Raw genomic sequence first — 24623 nt, 5'->3', positions numbered from 1 at the left:
CACTTTTATTAAAAAAAACTAAGGAGGAGTACTTGATTTTTTTATAAGTAGCAATTGTTGCTAAATGTGGGAGCAGTTCTGCAATGTGGAGTCATTTCCTTTGTAAACTGGAATGAGACCAAGAAAGCCCAATTAGGGAGATACTCAAGCCCAGCCCACTTAGAGAGGATTCAGACCCAGAAGCTGAAGGTGAAAGAATTTATATTGTATATCATTCAGTTTTGGAGAAGTGAAACCGTCTCTGTATTTTACAGTGAAAATGATAGAATAATGATTTTCATACTTTAGTAATCTCTGGAGAACATTTTGCCTAAAGCCTTGGTCATAATTATTCTAGGAGATTATAATTCATAGCTCATTAACTTTTGCTTTTGAGCATTTTAGCCAAATGTTTTTTCTTTAATATTTGCTCCCCTTTGTCAATAAAATTGATGAGATAAATTGCAAACTCTTATTGACACTAAAGCTGATGATTGTTAAGAATCATTCTGGATACAGTAAAATTCTGACAAAGTCAGAAAAACGATCAGTTTAATTTGCCAGCAGAAATGTCTTTCTCAGTTATCAGTAGAAGATAATTAACCGAGGATCAGCAGAACAGAGTATAAGGAGGGTTATAAGGTTTTGTGCTGAAATACTGTACTGTGTGTACAGATCAATTAGGATGCTTAACTTCATTTATAGTACGACAAAATTAATCCCATAAAAATGAGTGATCTCAGAGGAGTCAGTTGTCAGCTTCTGGCAGGATCACTTTGCCATAATCTATTAAAAAGCAGCTTTTATCAAGGCTTGCCTTTGTCATATTTTATGGATTTTTTTCATAAACACAGCCTATACTTCATAAATGTCTCAATTTTCTAGTCTATTAACATTACTTCAAAAGTAATTGATAAAAAGACAGTGCATGCATGAAATAATACACCAATAATTTGAGGTGCTAGAGGCAATAACAGTGGTTAACATCTTCACATGGCTTGTGAAGTAAAACTGCACAAGAATGTAACCCATTGCCTAGTGACTAAAACGATTAATCAAATTAATAGGAAATTGTTAGGATATCTATTCCCTGTGAACTATAAAATATTTTGTTTAGTATTACTGAAATGAGTCTATAAAAATAGTTTTTAAAAAGATCTGATCAGCAGTGGAAACCCATTCACATCTCTTAAATTATCAGCTTTTTGAAAATAATTCTTGATGTGAACATTTTACTGTACTTTAATGCAGATGCCAATGTGAAATAGAATGCAAGTATTTGTGGATGTGCTGAATCCTTTCTCGAAAAATCAAGAACTTACATTGATTAAGATTTCAAGAAGTGAACAAACCACAATCTTCTAGTTTGTTTTGAACTAGTTATTCCATTTAAAAGGTTACATTACCACGTTCAATGTTGCAATAACAATCAAATGTAAAACAGAAATTTGTGTGAAATTGTTGACAGCCTATGTAAGATGTTTGAGGACCTTATCAACTGTGAGGCTATCGACATTTTCTACTTCACTTATGAGATGTTGCAATGTAGTTTTGTAACATGTCAAATCAGTGTCTGACCAATGTAACCCTGATGTGATTGTTCAGTTTTCCAAAGATTTTGACTTTGTGTCATGTCCATCAATTGATGTAGATGTGTGACAGATGGATAATGAAGAATAAAGATGCACATGTTTTAGCCGTAATGATTTGAAATGAATGTAAATCATGACCAGCCTGAAGTATGATAGATGTTGGATCAAAGTGTTGTAACTTCCTTTTAAAAGCTGAACTGTTGCTTTGATTTTCATTGGAGGTATTTCGGGAGAATGCTATCAGGTGTAAGGTGACAGCTGGATGAGTAATAAGACATTAGAAGTCATTATTTAATGTCTGCAATTTGTTGGCTTGTCAAACCACAGGCATTGTAATGCGAGATGAGCCATATATCCATATTGATGTTTACACATCATGGGAGCAAATAATTATTTTTACTTTCTCTGTTATAAATCCCATCACCCATGTTTCTTTGGTCCACCTAAAAATGTAATCTTTTATGTTAACATCTTTTCTGCTTCAACCAGTGATACTTGGAGTGAATTCCATTGCCTCAAAAGTCGTCTTCCTGGTCTAAGCCATTTAGTGTTTAATGTTATATCAACTGCCTCATTCTGCAACATCCAACTTTTAAAAATATCCTGTCTAATCATTTCATAATTATAAACACCTCAATCATAATCTTAATAGATATCATGAAAAAATATGTGTTGTAGAACTGCAAATCTTAAAAAATACTTTATTGAGCCTTGAGAGCTAAAATTTATATATAAGTGCTGGTTCCTTGATGCAGACGAGAAACAATAATATCCTGTTCATTATTCTTCTGGCTCACCACATCTTACATGAATAGGTTGTGTTCCAATTTCATTAATTTCTCAAATAGCTTACGATTTCCTGATTTAAGTAAAATGTATTTTCAGGTTTAGGCAACACCAGTAAGTTTACATTTATTACATGTTTCTAGTTGTTCTGAAGAAATTTGGTGGTTCGGGGGGCGGGGGGATTGGTTTGTTTACCACAGGGCGACTTGTGGTGATGATTCTATATAGAATAGTTCTTGCAACCAAGTGGCTGGCTGGATGATTTCAGGTGGTAGCATTCATCAACTGTATAACGTGGCCCTCAAAATACAAGTGCAGCAATATTGTAGTCAGATTGCCAGAGGTTAAGACTGACAAAGGACACCATTAGAATTTGCTGTCATGAGGGAAGTTAAGTCTATAATTTTCAAAATTCACCTGTTGTTGACCTCTTTAATTGCACTCAGGATCTTTCCTTTTCACTAAACATTAAAATTGGAGCAGTCTGAAGCAGGAAAGTGTTGATTTGAAGCTGGTGTTCCATTTACCTGCGTAAAATACATAATTCCTTCTTGGATGATACCAAGTGGATCATGTTTAATCCTGTATTGTACTCAAATAGCAAAATTTTGGCTTTGTGCTACAGTTTTGTATTCATAAAAATGATGCTGCAGTTTTAGCTCTGAAATAGAATTGTTTTAGTGGATGGAAAAGATCAAACAACCAAAAGGACAAGCAGCTTTTTCCTCTCTATACTGAATGGTAATATGAATAGACTACCATCAGATTGCTAGAGGACAGATATCGGCGACATGTTGCATAATTCTCAGATATCTAGTTCCCCCCACTGTCCTTGTTCTTCTAAGGGATGGTGTCACATGATATATGCCAGAAGATTTAACGGAATTCTTGAGCTAAAACAAAAATCAATTAAAAAGCAAGGTCAGATACATAACATTTCCATCTAAGAGTTAAAAAATGAACAAAGGGTTTGATCTTAATTCCCCATGGGCAAATAACAGATTTGGGAGGCTGAAGGAGACAGTTAAGATAGAACTGGTGTTTTCCTGCCTAATCTGTCTGATTGCATGTGTCAGGGGCATGGTCACAATCTGGGTGTAGGGTGGGGACATGCTAGAGCGGGGACCCTCATACAAATTGCAAAATTGTGCCCGATGTCAAAGTGACCCAATCCACTGCATTAACCTGAGGTCAGCGCAGGGGAGCTATAGTGACTTTCTCAATGTGATTAGCTCACTAGGGTTAGGAGCCAGGGTCGAAGGAAGTGTTCTCTGCTCAGTTGTCGAGAACAACGGGGAACAGGTGTGTCCTTTGAATCCCAGCAAGAAAACTTTGTATCTCTCTCCTGCGTCAGGTTTTCTTCCCAGTTCACCCTTCCTTTGTCCCAAGGACCTCTCTTGTGGATTATCAGTGATGGCCTCCTGCCACCCGTTTTCATGGTTATCCTACTTCCGCAGGTAATTGGCAAGGAGCACGTTATTGAGGCCCAGTCTATTGAAATTGTCTCAGAGTTCCTAGCTAGAGCTCATGGACAATCCAGCTGCTTCCTGTATGTTTCTGCCCAGGAATTAAAATCAAACTTATTATGTAAAGTCAAGATGAGAAGGCAGAAAATGAAGATTCTCTTACAAAAACATAATCCTGAAGAACAAACACATTGTATGGTATAGTGGCTGAAATTGTTAAAATTCTAAACAAAGAACTGGCAGCTCTTCTGGCTTATCTATGTCAGTTGTATTCACCTGTTGCTATTCTGCTATCCGAGGAAAAAACATTGAATGTTCTGCCCATAAACAAAATGATGGACCCAAGTAATTGCAAACCATTATCCTTGCTGTCAACATCATTGAACATTATGAAAACCAAAGTGTTTGGAATGTTTTTAACATTAACCTGCTGTATACCACTAATTTTAAAAAAAAATTCATTTGTGATACTTAGGTGTTGCTGGCTGGCCTGCATTGATAGCCCATCTCTATTTGCCCTTGAGAACGTGGTGGTGAGCTGCCTTCTTGAATTGTTGCAGTCCACTTGCTGTGGGTTGACCCACAATGCTGGTAGAGAAGGAATAGCAGTATATTTCCAAGTCAGAGTAGTGAGTGGCTTGGAAGGGAACTCGCCAGTGGTGGTGTTCCCAAGTACCTTCTGACCTTATGACAAAGAGAAGGACATTGATGAAGCAGTTGAAGATTGTTGGGCCTAGGACACTGCCCTGAGGGACTCCTGCAGAGATGTTCTGGAGCTGAGATGACTGACCCTCCACAACCACAACCATCACCATCTTCCTTTGTGCCAGGTATGACTCTAACCAGTGGTGTTTGGCCCCCTGATACCCATTGATTCCAGTTTTGCCAGGGCTCTTGATACCATTATTGATCAAATGTGGTCTTGATGTCAGGACCTGTCACTCTCACCTCACCTCTGGAATTCAGCTGTTTTGTCCATGTTTGATCCAAGGTTGTAATGAGGTCAGGAGCTGAGTGACCCTGGCACAACCCAAACTGGGCATCACTGAGAAGGTTGTGGCTGAGCGGGTGCTGCTTGATAGCACTGTTGATGACCCTTTACATCACTTTACTGATGATGGAGAGTTGAATGATTGGGCAGTAATTGGCTGGGTTGGATTTGTCCTGCTTGTTCGTGTACAGGACATACCTAGGCAATTTTCCACATTGTCAGGTAGATGCCAATGTTGTAACTGTACTGGAAGAGCTTGGCTATGGGAGCTGCAAGTTCTGGAGAAGACATCTTCAGTACTATTGCCAGAATGTTTTCGGGACACATTGTCTTTGCAGTATCCAGTGCCTCTAGTTGTTTCTTGATATCATGTGGAATGAATCGAATTGGCTGGAGACTAGTATCAGTGATGCTGGGGACCACTGGAGAGCCTGAGATGGATCATCCACTCAGCACTAAGCTTGTTGTGAATGCATCAGCCTTACCTTTTGCACTGATGTGCTCCTCCATCATTGAGGATGGGGATTTTTGTGGAGCTGCCTCCTCCAATGAGTTGTTTAATTGTCCACCACCATTCATGACTGCATGTGGAAGCACTGCAGAGCTTAGATCTGATCAGTTGGTTGTGGGATCGCTTAGCTCTGTCTGTTACTTGCTATTTATGCTGTTTGGCATGCAAGTAGTCCTGTTTGGTAGCTTCACTAGGTTGACACCTCATTTTTAGGTATGCCTGCTGCTACTTCTGGCATGCCCTCCTGCACTTTCCATTGAATCAGGATTGATCCCCTGGCTTGATGGTAATGGTTGAGTGGGGAATATGCCAGGCCATGAGGTTGCAGATTGTCCTGCTGCTGTTGATGGCCCACTGCACTTTATGGATGCCCAGTCTTGAGCTGCTAGATTGGTTTGAAGTTTGTCCCATTTTGCACGGTGATAGTGCCACACAACACAATGGAGGTTATACTCAATGTGAATGTAGGACTTGATCTCCAAAATGATAGTGCAGTGGTCACTTTTAACTATACTGTCATGGACAGATGCTTCTGCAGCCAGCAGATTAGTAAGAATGAGGTCATGTTTTTTCCTCTTGTTGGTTGCTTCACCACCTGCCGCAGACCCAGTCTAGAAGTTATATCCTTTAGGACCTGACCAGCTCGATCAGTAATGCTGCTGCTGAGCGACTCTTGGTGGTGGACATTAAAATCCCCCACCCAGAGTACATTTTGCTACTCTCAGTACTTCCTCCAAGTGTGGTTCAACATCGAGGAGTACAGATTCAACAGCTGAAGGAAGACGGTACATGGTAACCAGTTATAGAGGTTTCCTTGTCCATGTTTAACCTGAAGCCATGAGACTTCATAGGGTCCGGAATTGATGTCAAAAACTCCCAGGGCAACTCTGTCTGGACTATATACCACTGTGCTGCTACCTCTGCTGGGTGTGTCATGCTGGTATAGGACAGGACCTATCCAGGGATGGTAATGGTGGTGCCTGGGGTGTTATCTGCAAGCTATGATTCTGTAAAAATGACTATGTCAGGCTGTTGCTTGACTAGTCTGTGAGACAGTTCTCCCAGTTTCAGCAGTAGCCCTCAGATGTTCATAAGGAGGACTTTGCATGGTCGATAGGGCTGTTTGTGTTTTTGCCATTGTCTTTTCAGGTTCCAAGGTCGATGGCAGGTGATCAGTCCGGTTTCATTTCTTTCTTGTGACTTTCGAGCAACTGATACAACTGAGTGGCTTGCTAGGCCATTTCAGAAGGCTGTTGAGAGTCACCCACATTGCTGTGGCTCTGAAGTCACACGCAGGCCAGACCAGGTAAAGATAGCAGATTTTCTTCCCTAAAGGACACGAGTGAACCAGATGGGTTTTTTGACAAGTGACGATTTCAGCTCTTAATTCCACTTTTTTTTTATTGAATTCAAATGCCACCATCTGCCGTGGCGGGATTCAAACCCAGGTCCCCAGAACATTTTTATGGGTTTCTGGATTAATACTCGAGCGATAATACCACTAGACCATCGCCTCCCCTTGAGGAAATTTGGTTTCAGACTGAAATGACTTTTGATCTCTGAATACGGTGGTGCAGCAATTGAAGACCAATCGTCCAACTCAATCAGAGAAATACCTCTCCACATTTCTAGAGCTTCCATTAGATCATAACATTCCTGCTTCATTTCGAAGCTGGCCTCATGTCCTTTATCTCCTAAGTTACTGTGTTTTTAACTTCGTGGGAGAGCACAAACACGGCACCATGTTAAAGAGGTGAATGTTAGTCAGAAGATGTTTACAGAGACTATACTCTGTGCTTGCCAGTACGGTCCTGGATGGATTGAAAAAAATGTCTCCAATGATAATTCAGCACCCCTCCCCCACCCCATTTAAAGAATGCTTAAATCTCTTTGTAGAATCTCTGTGGAATGAGAGTCTTGGATACTGGATGGATAAAAGATGTATTGCCTTTATTGCTGAACTGACAAGACCATGCATCTTTTTAGAGAAGGGTTTACCCTATTATTCAGACTTCTGTACATACACATATGAATACGCAGATTCTAAATCAATCAATTACAATCATTCAGCATCTTCACTGAGTAATAACATGTTATCTGTAGAGGTAAAACCACTGGCAAAGACTGCTGGAAAAGAAGAATGTGAATACTTTGAAGGCTGAACTCATAGCCCCAGTGTCTGTACAATTGCATATGCCCAGAGATGAAATCATGTACACCTGTTTGGAAGATAACAAAGAGAATTCATTTGTTTTTCCTGGACTCACTCCAATCCAAAGCCACGGACTTCATTGAGCCTGAAGGAGAACAGTCTGCAGAGACTCAAGTAGAATTAATATTTCTAATCGATCACCTTTCATCTGAATGGGCCTTAACCTAAACCGCTAAAATTATTTTTTTCTTTCCAATTGCTGCCTAGTTGTTGAGCGTTCCAGCAGTTTTTAATTTTTTGATTTCCAGCATTGACAGTATTTTGTTTTTGTTTGAAGCAGTGTAACAGATAACAGCATAAGAGTTCACAAACCCTTAAGAGAAAGTGGCATGTTCAGCTTAGCAATGTAAAAACACAGCATATTCACCTCTTAGTATGCATCCATCCAGACGTCTGCACAGAGTCCCAAGTGACAAGGGCAGGATTTAACGGGGCTGTCGGAAACAGGTTGGGACGTGCAAAGAGCTGAAGAAGGAATGAAGGCAGGAGGAAAGACAAGCTGAAGGGGGCTGATTGAGTGCTCCCTAATCAGATATACCGTGACCCAAAGAAGACTGTAACCTTTTTGCAGGAACTGTGACTGTGGAAAGCACTGCTCACCCATGCCATGCCTGGACTGACTGGCATGGGGAGCTCCACTTTGATCCCAAGGCAGTGTCCATAGTGTAGCCCCAGTTGTGGCCACAGTTACTGTTGGTGCTGCTGGGATTGAAATGCTGTCAAGGGTGAAATATGTCCCACAAAGGGACAGGAATACCAACACCAGGCTGTTAATTGCCTGATTATGAGAGAAGTCAGTCAGGAGGACTCCTGGCAGCAGCTGAGGGAGGTTGTTGCTAACATTGCCTTGACAAAATTCAGCCCAATGTTTCTTGTTTGAAGCATTATACAAAGAACAGTACAGCACAAGAAAAGACCCTTCAGCCCACCAAGACTGTGCCAACACATTAAGCCTTTCTCAACTAAAAATGTTTTGCGTCTATGTAGTCCATATTCCTCTATTCCCTGCCTATTAATTTATCTGTCAAGATGCCTCTTAAATGTTGCTATTGTATCCATTTCCATCACTTCTTCTGGCATTGCATTCCAGGCACTTACCACCGTCTGTGTAAAAAAAAACTTGTCTCCATTAATCTTAGCCCACTTTTACCTTAAACCGAAGACCCTTCATAATTGACATTTCTACCTTAGCAAAAATTATAACAGTGCCTAGAACTTTGTCCTTTGCGCAGATACAGAATTAACAATCATTTATTTATCAGAGTTTCTGGAGAATCCATTAGATTGTAGGAGGTTTGTGATCTAGCTATTGAAATCTTGGCATACCAAGTCTTTTTGAGCTCCCAATAATTGTCATTAATCTCAAGAGGTAGTGGCCCTTGAGTACAGTCAACTCTAGCTCCACCATGGTGTGTCACTTAAATTAGTAAAATCAAAATGTAACATTCACGCAGATGCTGTGAATAAGGGAGCTCAGCAAGCAGTTCTGTCTATTAGTTAATCTTGAATTTTATCAAAAAAACAACAGGGATTTCCAGTTTAAGTTTGAACATTGCTTAGTTTTGCTTTTAACAAAAAAGGCGCTAGTCATCAATAACATACCCTATTAAAATGTAAATGTTTACCAATTTTATTTTGCTATCATAAAACAATCACAACAGAAAGTATCCTCATGAGGCATTCACAAGACTAAACTTATGAAACATTAATGTGCAGAATTTAAGTTTCTTTTTTTTAAGTTTATCTATTGTGCTGGTACATTGTATTCATGTTCGTGTATCCACATGACAACTGCATTTCACTGATGAATGTGATATGAATTAGTGAAATAGGGAGCAGCTCCCATTTATAAGTGGATTTAGATATGTTATGCATTTTCTACATATCAAAGTGAGGATGATAGAAAATTATTGAAGTCATTGTTTGATTTTTTTTATTATTATGTACAGATATACTGATCAATGGTATGATTTGAACAATAGTCCTTTATTCTAATGTATCTTATAGCCACAAAATACTCTCTGACCCTTAAAGAAAATCATATCTTTGCATGAGAGAATTCTCTGCTTTGGCTGAAAGTAAAGGTGCACGCACCACATGTAAATCTGGTGCTATAAAAGCAGGGCATTGACAGCAGACCTTGAGATATATTTATTATGCAGCAGAATTCTTGTTAATATCATGGATATAATTTTGTCCTTTTTGGCATATGCAATTTTTCGTGCCTAACTTTAAAAATGAGAAGATATAAACCAGGTATGTTCGCCCATATCCTTCAAAACAGTTGTTTCAGCTTCATTATTAAGAATTTTGCATGACATTCAAAATCAACCAGAAATATAGAATCATGAAATTGGAGATTAAAATATTGTGGAGCTTATCTTTAAGTTTTTTTGTGTGTCCCAGCTGGAAGAAAGAAAGATGAACTGGGTGTGTTAAGGACACAGTTGGTTGGACAAGGAAGAGTGTGGCAAACTGGTAATTATTAGCTGGGGTAACCTTATCTGCAGCTGAAGTGAGATGGACTAGCAGTGGCAGCAGTCATTTTGCTGAATCAAAGTCCATGTTAGTTGCATTATACACTGCCACACTGTGTTGTTAAGACTGGTATTAGCATGTACTGCTGAGGACATCGGAAGGACTCGATCTGTCACACTAAATCGCCTTCTCGCCCTCAAATGCTGAGGTCTGTGACTCTGCTGACATGTTCCTTCATTAATGGTCCAGCCTTGACAACTGATCCTAATTGCCTCTGAACAGCACTTCATGTATTATTGGTTTCTGCCTGCCCTGGTTCATGTCAACAAGCCACAGCAAGTGTAGGGTGTGCCTAGTGTCTTTTTCTGCGATGATACTAAAATAGTCACTTACTTCTTAAGGTGCTGAACTTGCGAGAAACAAAGTAAGAAACTCAAGATCCCTTCATCCCACAGCAATAAATATTGAATGTGCATCTGTATAATGTTGTAAAAGTGGGCCTGCATAAAGGCTATAAAACATGAATAGAGGGAACATTATGAACAGTGTTTTAAAGTGCATAGTTATGAATATCTTTCATGAGCTTTATTCCTTTGAGGATGGAATGTTTTTTTTTTACTTTCTGAGGGATATATTTTTCATTCTGTGATGTTCTTTTTTTAAAAATTGTATTCTGGAGAAACCTAATAACTAATATTAAATTCTGCAAAATACAGGAACTAACAATAACCTGAATTTTCCACTGGGTATTTAATAGTACTGGCCAATTTTAAGATGGGCATACTTGGCCTCCACTGGGTAAAATATTTTCCACTGTTTGCAAAAAGTCATGATACCTTAATGTGCGCAATGGAGAATATGATAATCAAGAGTGTTTGGGGAGATACTGCTGACTGCTCAAAATGTCTGCTAAAATCATTTGATAGAAGGAAATTACTATTCGAAATGATTGCTCATTAGGTTTTTTTTCTTTAAATGAGTAATTAGCCATAGGGTTTTGCTAGACTGGGTATCCAAAATGCGATGTGAGTTTAGCCATGTACTTTCAGGACAATCACTGTGGATTTTAAAGAGTCAACTGGTACTGATCAGTGTTTTTGGTTGTACACTCTTTTTCTCTTTGTTGGAAAGGTCAAAATAGAACAATAACAAGTATATCTTGAGGGAACCTAATAATGCAGCTATTTCTTCCTTCATTTAAAGTAACTTCAAATAGGTCAATGCTCCACAGTTGTGTTTCGTAGCATGCTTAAAAATGTTATTGCTGCCTTAAAGACTTAAATGCAAGAACATTGACCAAACTGGTAAGTCACTAGGCCCAGATTGGGTCCATCCTGGAACGGTCAAACTATCTCCATATACTGCTTGATAGGATGCTTTGTGCCTTCAGCAAACTTAAATGTAAACAATGTTATGGTAAAGCTAAATGTTTACCTTTAATAATCTGCTGATTCTCAGATGATTTCTCGAAGCTGTGGAATAAAAGATCAAAGTTTTGAATGTTGTACATTGGCTTGCGCTGGTAGAAATGACATGATGTAAAGGCAGGTATCATTTACTCAAATTGGGAAAATAATTTTGAGGAAAAAAATATGGACCGTCTCCTAACCTTTAATTTTATGCCATAGTTCTTCATGTATCTTTAATAAACAGAGCTGTCAAATGTGCTCCAGTTTAAAGCTGAATCACAGCTTTGCTTTTCAGTAAGCTTTGTCTGTGGAATTGTGGCATTGTCATATCTTTTAATTTGTGCTTACCTTTGTAATAAAACTTAATTTTCAAAGGTGTACCATCATGTGTCTGGCTTGCTGATTGGAGCTGCCATTTTGCACCATTACAGAGTTCTGGGCAGACTGAGAGCCCTGAGGCATGAAATGACATGACAGCACGTAAGTTAAGATTCCCTGCACCCTCTGCTGTTCAGTATATTCAGTGGAGCATCTCCCAGACAAAGACAGAAGCTCAGGCAACAACCTTAAGCAGATTATATATTTAAAATGGTAACTTAATCTGTAACTTTTATGGAATCTCAAAAAACTTGATTGCATTGGTAATACTTAAAAATAGTCAGCATTCTACTCACTGAAGTTAAGTTGTAGAGGAGTATATGCCAACCACCATACTGTTACAGACAATCGGTATAAGTTTTTAAGTGGTTTTACAGTAGGTTTCTGAATATTGAGTATTATTTGTTGCACCAGAATGACTGAAGCAAACATGTTAACTTGCTCTTGTGAGATTTTGTTATTGACGGCCCTCAGATGATAATAGAGCCAAAGCTGTAACATCTGTAATTCTATCTGTTTTTGCTATGCATAGATGAACTTTCAGCAGTCTGGTGGGGCTATTTTAACAAGACAGGAATTAACGTAAGACTTTGTAACCAGTTTTGCAAGTTTAAGGTACATATATTTAATTAAAATCGACCTAGCCTTTGAATATAAATGTAATCACAGTTTATTGAAGCTTGTTAATGTTTTTATTTGTTTTAATCTTGTTGCCAGTTTAATCTATATAGGCCATTATCAGAGTCACACACAGTCACACACTTACACAGATGGAGTTAGAGCATTGTAGTAGATTCTGTTCAGGCCGAACTAAAAATATCCTCTGTCCAAACAAGCTAAGATCCAGATTTTTTTCTGTCAGTGATTCAAGATAAAAGTATAGTTTTTGCACTAATGAATATGGTAAACTCACAATCTATTTGTCTATTGCCTTGGAATGGTTCCTTTTATGTCTGAAATCACATCAAAAGTTTGTTTTTTAAATTGAAGATTTTACAAGCCATAACTGCGTATATTGTGAATTGTAGGATTGAAATGTCAACTGTTCCAAAGCACACATTTTTGGACCTGGAAGTTAAGTTTTACGACACTGTATTTTTGAATTACTTTGGTTACTTAATGGCAAAGCAATGTAACTTAGTTTCTGCTGTTTTGTATCGGTATTCTATCTGGTTGTTTTACCAATTGCATAAGTAGAAAGATTCACTGATGGTGCGTAGATTTTATGTACAGAATTGTTACATCTTCAGAAGGAATTATGTTTGCATCTACCACTAAAATGTTCCGATGATGCTGTGGCTTTAAATCCCGCAGTTTAATAACTTGGAATCCTAATTGAGTACAGATTTGCATATATATTGGAGAATATTGAATTTGTTTGCCATGTTATCTTAGCTGATGTTCCTTTCCATGCAGTAATGCTGCCACCTTCTGAAACAGGGGAGTATTATCGCTTAAAACGAGGTTGTGAGCTGGAGACTTTCAATATCTTCTGCAGGTTGTCCAATTGCTGAAAGCAAGCAGAATAACCTCACAAAGTCAACTTCCTGAGATCGAGAATTGCCTGAATCCCATCTTGTAAATGATTGGTTCAGAAGCCAGATTAGGAGAAGTCCTAGCTTCTCAGTGTGGTTGCATTCCCAATGTGACAGTCTGACAGGCCTGGGAAGTCAGCAGGAAGAGATAGAACTGAGTACATTAATGTTTTCCATCCAAAATATAAGGCACCCGCATTAGCATGGAATTAAAACACAATTAATTTCTACTATATTAAACATGAGAGGCTAAGTAGATGATGATGTAATTTTGTGCAGAAGTTAAAGGAATGAGATACATGGTGCTTTGAGGGCAGAGTTGGGCACAGCTGGGATTAAGAGGCAAAAGAGATTGTGGATGTTTTTTCACCATCATTCAATCAGACAACATGCCCTTCAGCAGAACAGCGAGCCTCCTGATTCTTTCGAATTAGGGAGATTAGCATGAAGCGCATAATGCGGGATGATGGAATTTGTCATAATTTGCATTGTTCTGGAAAGATGCGGTTTGATAGAGCGATGCATCTCGGAGCATGTCATGTCCCACGGGCAGGTCACGAAGGAAACTTGGCAGAAATGATTTTCCGATATGTGCATCAGTCGTAAATGCCTCACAACCAATTTGTCAAAAGCTAAGTTCCAGACAGTTAAAAACAGTGGGCATTTGCCCTAATACAAGGAGAAATGAAGTCAGCATCTCTTGCCAAATAGCATATTCATTACATAGTAATTTTGCTGTATATAAAATTTATGGCCTGTTATTCATGGTCTTTGCTAAATTTAGCAAATAATTTTATTGAATATTTTGCATTCATTCCAATAAAGCTTTTTAACTAAGCAACTAAAAGAATAAAGTCCCTTAATTTGCGCTTACCATTATTCTAATAACAGATTGCCTTTGCTGAAAGGAGTCTTCTCACTGAAATCATCATTAACTATAACAGCATCAGGAGGTGTCTTCTGAGTGATTGCTTCTGACCTTGATAATGTTCACAAACTGCCAATAGAAAGGATAATCAGCATGTAGTTGACAAAACGGACATGACAGTGTTACTTATCTGCTGCGGCATTTCTGGAAATGGGCATGAGGAAAGCAGACAGGCAAGGGAACACGCTTATTTACAGTAGCGTAGCAAGAAGAAAAGGTCCAATGTCATGAAATGACCACAATCTATTTATGGACAAACTGACTATGATGCCATTCTTTTGGCATTTTATATTTTTCCCTCCACTAAACATACTCATGGGTTATGCAATTTACCATATAAATATTGAGCAAGATTTGGTGATATTTTACAAGACATTCAGAAATGTCTGTCTTTTCGCTTACGATATACATTGAAGGAGCAAGGTTTATAAGGCCAGTTAAATAACACTGATCGCATATGACAGTTGTGCATTCGCGGGTTGGGGATTTCAGAAGTGCTACAAAATATAAGAAATTGCGTGTGCTTGTAGAGTAAGACCACATCTATATTACACCATTATTCAAGAGAGAAAGGTTACAATTTTTAATTCTTTTGGAAATAATTTTATGTTATGTTCATAATTTTATAAAATGGTTTATCTTCCACAAATCACTGTGCGCTGGAAAGACGTGAATAGGATCATAGAAATAATTATACTAAGTGGAGTTCCCCCATTCTTCCATATTACACTAAAAAAGTACAACAAAAATAGAAAATTGGTCAGTTAATTTATTTATTTCACACTTATTCCAGGTAAGTAAGACATAAAAGAATTTACACCTCAATATTTTTCCCACTGTTTTGCCATATGAGCTCATTATCAAACCATGAATGCATTTCTGGTTAGACCAGTAATATTGTTTATGGAAGTAAGTGGTAGACCAGATTCTGATTGTACAGAAACCAGAAAGTGTCCTATAATGATCACTGCAGTGCCCGCGGCATGCATTGTGCCATATCCTTGTCTCTCAGTCAAGTTCCTCAATTGACAGAGTGTATTTCTAAGTATTACACAAATAATATTGTAAAATGCATCAATAAACATTGTTACAAGACTCAGGATAATCCAACATTGCAGATATTGCAATTCAAAAATGATATTTTTCACTAAATGTGGATAATTGGATCAATAGTAATTGAACTGAATTTAAGAAGCAAAGTTACATAAATATGGATGAATCTTCCATTGTACGGATAGACATGATGGAAATATGAAAGAAAAATGGTAAGTCTTTTGGTTTTGCAGCCAATTGTTCACTAAGTCCAAAGCTGTGAATTGATATTCATGTAGTTGGTTATTTCTTGATGAATCTGCATTTTAAAAATATTTTGTCAAAAAAGGACAAATCAAATCTGAGCGATGGTTATACAGAGCCTTAGAAAGCAATACTATAGATAGAAGTCCTCGTTGTATCTTGGAGCATTTCTACTGAGTGAAAAATGGTTTATCTGATGTAGATATCACTACATAGGGAAAGCAATGAGATTGATAGAGTTCCTTAAGCACAGTGTAGTCTACTGATAATAGATTTTTTTTTACTCTCAGTGCTTAAGAGTGAAGAAAGAAAACATTACTTATGATTATGTGAAAAATATATTATCTGATGCATGTAGCACCTGTTAAAACAAGACCAAGATATTTTGGATTGTAGTCCAACTTGTGTGGACCTTGTTTTGGATGGTTCTGTACAATTTGTTTCAATTATGTGATTAGCAAATTTGTTTTTTATTCAAAACTTGTTTTTCTTTTCAAAGCTTATCTTAGCCATTTCTGTCGTGATAGACTTTGGCAGTTGAGAATGTTACTGTTGGAAAATATTTACTGAAATTCAAATGAAAATGTGACACTCAAACTGAGATTTCCAGCAACGCAAAACAGTTAAAAGAGATGAAACCAATGAATTATATAATGTGTAATAGGCAAAGAGGTGTAACAATGAAGAATTTGACTGTGTAAATTGTGTTGTAAACCAAATAAATGTAATCAGGTCTAGGATGTGGAATTTATAATGTAACTGAAATTATTCAGATGGCAGGAAAAGTATTTCCTTTCAATAACAAGTGGGCTTGCTTTTCATTAATTTAAAATTTTATGGGATTTTACATATCAATACATACAAACTGTTGTAATGCAGCACATCAAACATATACACTGAAATTAACTTCAACAAACCTCAATTAAACTAGCAATGAAACTTGAATAAAAATTAAAAGAGCAAGAAAGGGAATTGAATCCCAAAGGACAATGTTAACAGTCTCTGGATTTCATCTGGATAATTGCTACAAAATAAAAGAATAGCAAATTGTAATGAAATATTGTGTACTGCATAATTTCTTTTTTCAATTTAATTGTTTAAGTATTTATTACATTATGTCTGGAATTTCATGGATATTTATGAATGATAGAATTCCCAAAATTAGGGAAGTATACAGTTAGTTATTGAATACATACTTAAAAGAAAAAAATGTCAGGGCTATTGGGAACTAACCAGGAATGGGACTAATTAGACAACACTTTCAAAGAGCCAGCATACCCACAATGCGCCGAAAACCTTCCTCCATGTGATTTTGTGAATTTGTGTTGAAATAAATAGTAATTATTATTATTTATAACTGTCTCATCAAGTTTTACTGTAATTTGCCAGCATATTTCATTGTAAGGATTTGAGAGATTTTTTGGTACAAGCAATGCTCTGTTTCAGTTTTGAATGATAACAATTATCCAACTGATAATTGGTGAAATGAAACTGAGTCAAGATATATTAAGTTTTGTAAATACCATGTAACCCTTTATCTTGCAGTAAGGATATTGTATACAAACACAAGTGGGCATCAGCAGTTAGGTTACAGTAGAGAAAACTCATAAAAAGACGAAAGGCTCTTTGTCTGAAAGTACAGAGAGCCTAGTAGTATTATCGATGGACTGTTAATCCAAAGACTCAGATAATGTTCTGGGGATTCGGGTTCAAATCCCACCATGGCAGATGGTGGAATTTGAATTCAATCAATATCTGGAATTAAGAATCTAATGTCTACTATAAATCCATTGCTAACCCATCTGGTTCACTAATGTCCTTAGGAAACAAGTCTGCCATCCTTACCTGGTCTGGCCTACATGTGACTCTCGACCTGCAACAATGTGGTTGACCCTCTACTGCTCTCTGGGCAATAAATGCTGCCTAGCCAGCAATGCCCACATACCATGAATGAATAAAAGAAATACAGCATTTCTAACAAGTTAATTGATGGTACAATTAGTAATAAAGAAGTATGATCTCGTAGCCATTATAGAGAAGTAGTAACAAGGTAACCAAGTTTGGGAAGTAAATAAGCAAAGATACTCCATATTTTGTAAGAATAGACAGGAAGGAAATGGAAGTTAATAAAGAGTGAGGTCAGTACAGTTGTAAGAAATTGTCTTCTACCAGAAAATCAAGATATAGAATCAGTTTGGGTAGAACAAAGACATAACAAGAGAAATATGTTTGGTGGAAATAGATACATTGTAGAACAGAGTATAATTCAAATATTAAAGGAATCTTGTCCTACAATTGCAATGGATGGTTTATTTTTAATCTTCATATAAATTGAACAAACCAAATTGGCAAAGATGATCATGAGGGAGAAGTTCATAGAACATATTTGAGATGAAGAATATATTTCTTTGGTTAATGTTTGTGAAATTTACCAGAGTACAAACATTTTTAGACTTGACAATGTGTAATGAAGTGGGGTTAATTAATGATCAGATGGTAAAGGAACCTCCGGGAAGAGTGATCATAAATTGGTGTTGGAATTTCAAATTTAGTTTGTAGGTGACAAGCGAAAGGCTGAAACTAGTGTCCTAATCTTAAATAAAGATCATTTCAGTGGCGTTCAGGTAGAGTTGGCTAAAATGGACTGTGAAAAATATATTAAAAAACATGACAGTCGATAAAATCTGGCAGACGTTTAAGGAGGTGTTTCAATAAAAAAAGAATTCTCAACCATGATTTATTCCATTAAGAAAGAACAACTCAAATGGCTTACCTTCTATAGGCTTAAAAAAAGTGACTGCAGAGATAAATGATGTATTGCTAAGAATCCTCCAAAATTCCCTAGATTCTGGAAAGTAGAAAATCAGAAATTTATTGTCCCTATTTAAAGAGGAGGGAGATAGAAAGCAAGAAACTATCCCCTACTTGGCCTAATACCTGTCGTTGGATAATGCTGAAATCCATTAATAAGGAAGCACTAGTAAATATTTAGAAAATCATAATAATCAAACTAATCACTATGATTTTATAAAAGGAATACTGCACTTGAAAAAAATTATTATTCTTTAAAAATATAATGAGCAGAATTGATAAAGGGGATCTATTAAGATGTAGTATATTTGGATTTCCAAAATGTATTCCAGTAAGGTGCCACATAAAAGGTTAGTGCTCAAGTTAAAAGCTCAAGGTGTAGTATATTAGCATGGAGAGAGAATAATCATTTGAAAGAAAAGGATAAATTTCAGATTGGTGCAGTATGATCATTTAGATTCCAAAGAGGACAATGCTGTGGTCTCAATTGTTTCCAATTGATACTAGTGATCTGAATGAAAGAACTTGGTGTTTTGAAGCCAAATTTTTTGACAGTACAAAAATTGGAAATAGGAGGATTACACAAAGAGACAAACTAGGGAAGAATTGAGGTAATCTGTTTTAGTAGAAAGACAAGTAAAGAAATGATTATTTCAATGCAGAGAGAGATTGCAGGATGATGCTATATGGAGGGATGTGGATATTCTCTCATATTAAACGTAAACAGTTTGCTTGTAGGTCCAGCAGATAATTAGGATGCAATTAGTCTGCTGGCCTTTAATACAGTTGGGAAGCTACATTGTACAGGGCATTTGGTGGCAATGCTTAGAGTATTTTGCAGAATTCTGGTCTTCTTGTTTAAGGAGGGATATAATTATATTGGGAAAAGCTTCTGATTCCAGAGTTGAAAGGATTGACTTATGACAATGGGTTTCATTGATTGAGCCTATACTAATTGGAGTTTGAAAAAATGAGAAGTGATCTTTCATTAAATTTGACTTATTACTGACGCATATACCGAGGAACAGTGGAAAGTGCTGTTTTACGTGCTTTATGGGCAGATTGAATTATACAAGAACATTAGGGTAACAGAACAGAGTGCTGGATACAATGTTACAGCTGCCGAGAGGTGTGGTGAGAGATCCAAATTAACATTAATGAGGACCATTCAAAAGTGATAACAGTGGAGAAGAAGCTGTTCTTGAATCTGTTCATACATGCATATAAACTCTCATATCTTTTTTATTGAAACTGAGTAGGTTTGGCAGGGTTGGATTCTAAAACTAGGGACAGTTTTGGAATAATGGATATGCCATTTAAGAGATGGATGAAAAGAATTTATTCTCTCAGGATCACAAGTCTTCAGAATTCTCTACCTTAGGGAGCTCTGGAAGCTGGGTCACTGAATATTCAAGTCTGAGTTAGATAGATTTTACATCTTTGGGATGTGAATATTATGGCAACAGGCAGAACCATGAGATATAACAGCAGGAGTAGATCATTCAGCCCACTGGATCTGCTCCACTTTTCAATGACATAATGGCTGATTTGATTATCCTGAACTTCACTTTCCTGCCTTTTCCCTACAACTTTTTAATTCCCTTACTGATTAAAAATCCATGTATCTCAGCCTTGAATATGGCTTAAGGACTCAGCCTCGACAGGCCTTTGCAGTAAAGAATTCCATAATTCACTACTCTCTTTTCATATATACAGCCTCTTATTCTGAAATTATGCTGTCTGATCCTATACTCTCCCAAGGGGAACACAATCTCTCCACATCTACCCTGTCAAGTTCCATAAGAATTCTATATGTTTCAATAAGATCATATTCTTCTAAATTCCAACAGGTAAACTTCCAACCTCTCCTCATAAGACACTCCCTCCAAGTCTAGTATCAGCCTAGCAAATCATTCCTGAACTGCCTCTAATACCAGTACGTCTTCCCTGAGGTAAAGGGCCTAAAACTGTTCACAGTATTCCAGCTGTGCTCTGACTACTGTCTAGTTTTGTTTCAGCAAAACCTCCCTACTATTGTACTCCATTCCCTTTGAAATAAAGGCCATTATTCTATTTGCCTTCGCTATCACCTGCTATACTTCAGTGCTAGTTTTTTGTGATTCATGCATGAGTCCCTCTGGTCTGTAGCTTTCTGCAGTCAGGAAAGTGGAGTAGAAGTCAATTTAAGACTAATTGTGATCTTATTGAATGGTGGAGCAGGACATAGTGCGACTCATATTTCTTATCTAGTGACTAGCTGTTTACCACAATGGCTGTACATGGTCTGAGACTGAAGGGGATGAGAATGAAGATGTAATTCCTTGCTGCTAGCTGCCATTGTGCTGGCACGAATCTGCACCTCAGCTATTTTGAGGAAGGGCTGAGGTCCTTGCCCCCATGTTTTGGATAACTTTTTAATGAATTACAAAACCAATTAAGACCACTGGTCAGAGATTAACTGAACAATTTGGGACCCCACAACAGGTAGAAAGTGACAGCTGTCTGGAAATTAAGTATGGGAGGGTCACCAGACTAAGTGAGACAATATCCCTGGAACATTTTGAGAATACCCTTCCCTGCCTACTTTGCCACAGTGGAAGTCAAAAATGTTTAGAAGTCTTAAGAAGGAATCTGAAGATCCTCCAAACTTGAGAATCAAGAGGTATTTCGATTGAAGCACGCAGGATTCCGAAGGAACTTGACAAAATACATACCGAGAGGTGAATCTAGAACATGAAGACACAGTCTCCTGTTACAGCAATGATCATTTCAGGCTGGGATAAGGGGAAACATCTTTATTCCACATGTTGTGAATCTTAATTTGGAAATTAATTTTGGAAATCCCTGCCTCCGAGAGTTGCAGTATCCATCACTGAGACAGGCAGATTTTTGGTAACTGGAGGGATATCATAAGGGAACAGGTTAAAAAAAGAATTGTATCAAAAAGAGTTGAAGATCATATTAAATGGTAGAACAGAGTCAAATGGTTATGCATTCTACTCCTGCTTCTATTTCTTATGTTCTTATTTTTTAAAAGTATTTTCTTTGTGTCCCTTATCTCTAACGTCTGGCTGTAGGTTCTTTCATGATGAAGGACCTTCCAGCTTTGAGTGCCTGCCTGCTGCCTTAGTAAAGTGGCAAGTGTGACTTGTGGACCATCCATGCAAATTCAGTATCTGAGGACTGCTCCCAACATGGAGTGGAATAAGAACCTTATTTAATTCCCCAACATCATAGTCCTGAACCAAATAAAAATCTGCTATGTGTTATACTGTTGGGACGGCCGGTTTTTGTACAAAAGGAGAGATTAGGCTATCATACTTAACTGTTAGACAGCCATTGGAGTGGCATAAGGTCCCATCCCATTGAGGAGATTTGCACTCTGAAGAAAGGACCTTGACAAGACACATATGGCAAAAGTGGTACTTTGGTAACTTTTTGTATCAGGCATATAATGCAGTAACGTAACAAAGATTGGACATTTAGCAGCTGTTCGATTTATAAATTATCATCATCACTGTGATAATGATGAATTAATATGAAAGAATTAATATGAAAGAATTAGCTTTCAGTGCAATGTATGAATTATTATTTCCCTTCAGTAATCGCAATGTTACTTTGATGTTATGAACCAACTGGCCAATTGTTAACAGAATGAAGGCACCAAAATGTAAGTGAAACTTTGATAAAAGCTAAATTGACCCTAATTTATGACTCCAGTTCATGAGTCAGAATTCAAAAGGTAATTTTCAGTGATTGCAAAGGGATTTCATCTATACTATTCACTTGCTCCTTCTGATGTAATTACCCTCCTAGTTGTAATTTTTTTCCCTCCCTTCAGCAATAGGTCAATTGAATGAACATTTGTACTGTGGAAGTCTGGGAGTCTGGAATGAATTGGTAAACTGGTGTCCATCATTTGCTGTAGAAGGTCAGAGCTGAAATTGACCCACCCTTAGCCCCAAATCTTCCAATATGCAGATACTTTACTAGTTCACAATTAGGAGTTAGAATATTGTCTTATTTTCATCTCCCTCCCCCCTTTTTCCAACTCAATTATCGCACTATGTTGTGCCAGATAAAATCATCCAATTCAATACAACCTCTGAAAGTCAAGTCGTCTTCATCTCGAAATTAACAGTATCCGTAGAAGGATTGGGAATTCTGAAATACCGGCATTGCAGAAGTCATTTTCAGCTATCAACATTTTCTACTTAATAATGCTACTTTTCTTCTACATGTATCAAGTCTGTAAATGTAAACCCTTTGATGCAGAATGTTATCAGGACGTTTCTTGTATTAAAATAATTCAGTAGCAAGGATTTTCAGGTGGAAAATTTTGGACAATTATGTCTGAAGTGTCCTTTAATTAATCTGTTATGTGTCTGGAGAAAAGCCATTTTATAAAATACTCTTCGGTACTGATTAATATAGGCCTCAGATAGTTGTAATCGCATGCTTAAAATTGCAACTTGCACCATCTTAATCGAAATGATACAAAAACAACACTATGGCAGTTACAGCACAAAAATACATGTGAAGTTAGAGCAGCCATATTAGAATAATTCTGTTTTACGTGATGGCATTAGAATGCAGGTATGATGAATGATTTAAATTCCCTATCTGGAATGAATTGAGTGCCATTGATGTACAGTGATGCTGATACATTTCAGGTTATTCAGCAATGTACCTGAATATGGGGCAAAAAATATTCTGAAAAAGAATTCGATAATGTTTTTGAAAAATATCAGTTCCGAGATCATTGCAATGTAGTTCAATAAGCATTTAGAAGTTTCCTATGAGTTTTGTTTTCAATCAAATGCAATAGTGCTGAATAAATAAGATCACCATTACTGTATAAAATCTGTTAACCCTGATGGATGCATGGTGTGATGGGAATCAGGATATAGTGGGACTCAGGGCAAGATGAGATTCGGGATATATTAGAATTTGAAGGTTGATGGAATTCAGGATATAATGGAATTGCTGACAAGTTGGCAAGGCACGCAACCTGATGTTTTACAGCAATTCTTGCCATGTCTTCCTCCAAATAGGCGTTTAGAGGGTAACAGTGGCCCTTCTCTAAAATCAGGTCCTGGATGTAGCAATCCTGACAGGTCACAATCAGCAGCACTGCCTCAAAGGTTATGGCAGAGCACCCAACATCCTAAGGTCCAAGGATCCCCAGCCCCCACCTATTTAAATCACCTTCCTGCCTCCAGACACACCACCACCACAGTCACCAGAAGATTCCACCAGGTCATCTTTGTGGTCACCATTATTGATGCCAACCTTTCGATTTTATGATGTTGGTTTCCCAACTGTAATGTTGGGATTTAAATACCCGTCTCCTTATCAAGCTTGAAGTTACCGGGATGTTCCTTTTTGTAACCAGGTTCTGCAAAGGCTGGATCATTGGATCAAATTTTCCTTGTGAGTATCTCAGTTAAATGTTCTAAACAAGGTTTCTCACCCATATTGAATTGTTGGAGTGTGTACTCCCCTTGTTTGCAGTTCTGCAAACATGTCCTACTTTTGCATATCTTCTCGAAGTGACCTACATTCTGATAGATGTGGAATACTTTTGTATTGGTTCGGAGCCCTGACAGTGCCGGTCATTTCTCCTTTCATTCCTCCTTAACGTGATTATTAATAATTATTGCTGTAAAACTGTTTTAAGTCTATAAACTCGATACCACTTGTAATATGCTGCTCATTAAGCTTGTATTCTTGTATTCAGCATCCTGTTTTAAGTTTGGTAACTTTAGAGTTTGAAGGACTGTGCAGACCTTTTTTTGTTTTCCAGTCTTTTTGTAAAAAAAAACTTGTAATTCTGAATTAAATTACGATGCAAAGTTTTAAATTGTGTAACGGCTATTCTCTAGTGATTCATTATATTTAAGCTTTCAAATTCTGTTTGTTATATGATATCTGTGTATTGGCTTTCCCTTTTGTGTTAGAATATTTCTGCCATTTTTAGCACCGGGAGTGTAGCTTCCTGCCTTTTTCAGGGTTGCTCGCCTTCAGTCAAGATGGAGTTTTCTCATTTCTTCCCAAGCAAAATAGACATTTTCCCAACTTTCCCTGTCTAAAATACCAAGCACTTCCTAGTATGCAAATTGTTAAATAACGTTTTCTGGTGATTCTAAATTTCCGTCTATTTAAATCTTTCATTTCTCCTAACTTTTTTAAAAATCCTGCAAGAGTCTCACTGGATTTAACCTAAATAAGCTGTTGACCAGCTTCAGTAA

The 24623-nt window shown here is 37.4% G+C and overlaps 1 protein-coding gene across 7 annotated transcripts in view; it reads left to right on the top strand.

Annotated features, from left to right (window-relative positions):
- dph6 (diphthamine biosynthesis 6) overlaps nucleotides 1–24623 on the top strand; it is a 321719-nt gene that overhangs the window by 171622 nt on the left and 125474 nt on the right. Inside the window, exon 13 of one of the 7 annotated variants that reach the window (XM_072569027.1) lies at nucleotides 11800–11904. The exons of 4 other annotated variants lie outside the window; for them this stretch is intronic. In XM_072569027.1, the coding sequence (XP_072425128.1) occupies nucleotides 11800–11898 (99 nt within the window). In that variant the 3' untranslated portion in view covers nucleotides 11899–11904. Of the gene's footprint in view, nucleotides 1–1230; nucleotides 1688–11799; nucleotides 11905–21449; nucleotides 24173–24623 lie in introns of those variants that run through there. 2 more of the 7 variants (XM_072569029.1, XM_072569028.1) reach the window with 2 other exon arrangements.

The sequence above is a fragment of the Chiloscyllium punctatum genome, chromosome 4 (genome assembly GCF_047496795.1).
Source record: "Chiloscyllium punctatum isolate Juve2018m chromosome 4, sChiPun1.3, whole genome shotgun sequence".
Classification (NCBI taxonomy): Eukaryota; Metazoa; Chordata; class Chondrichthyes; order Orectolobiformes; family Hemiscylliidae; genus Chiloscyllium; species Chiloscyllium punctatum.
The sequence above is the reverse complement of the archived record's forward strand: the minus strand, read 5'-3'. Positions and strand labels throughout refer to the sequence as shown.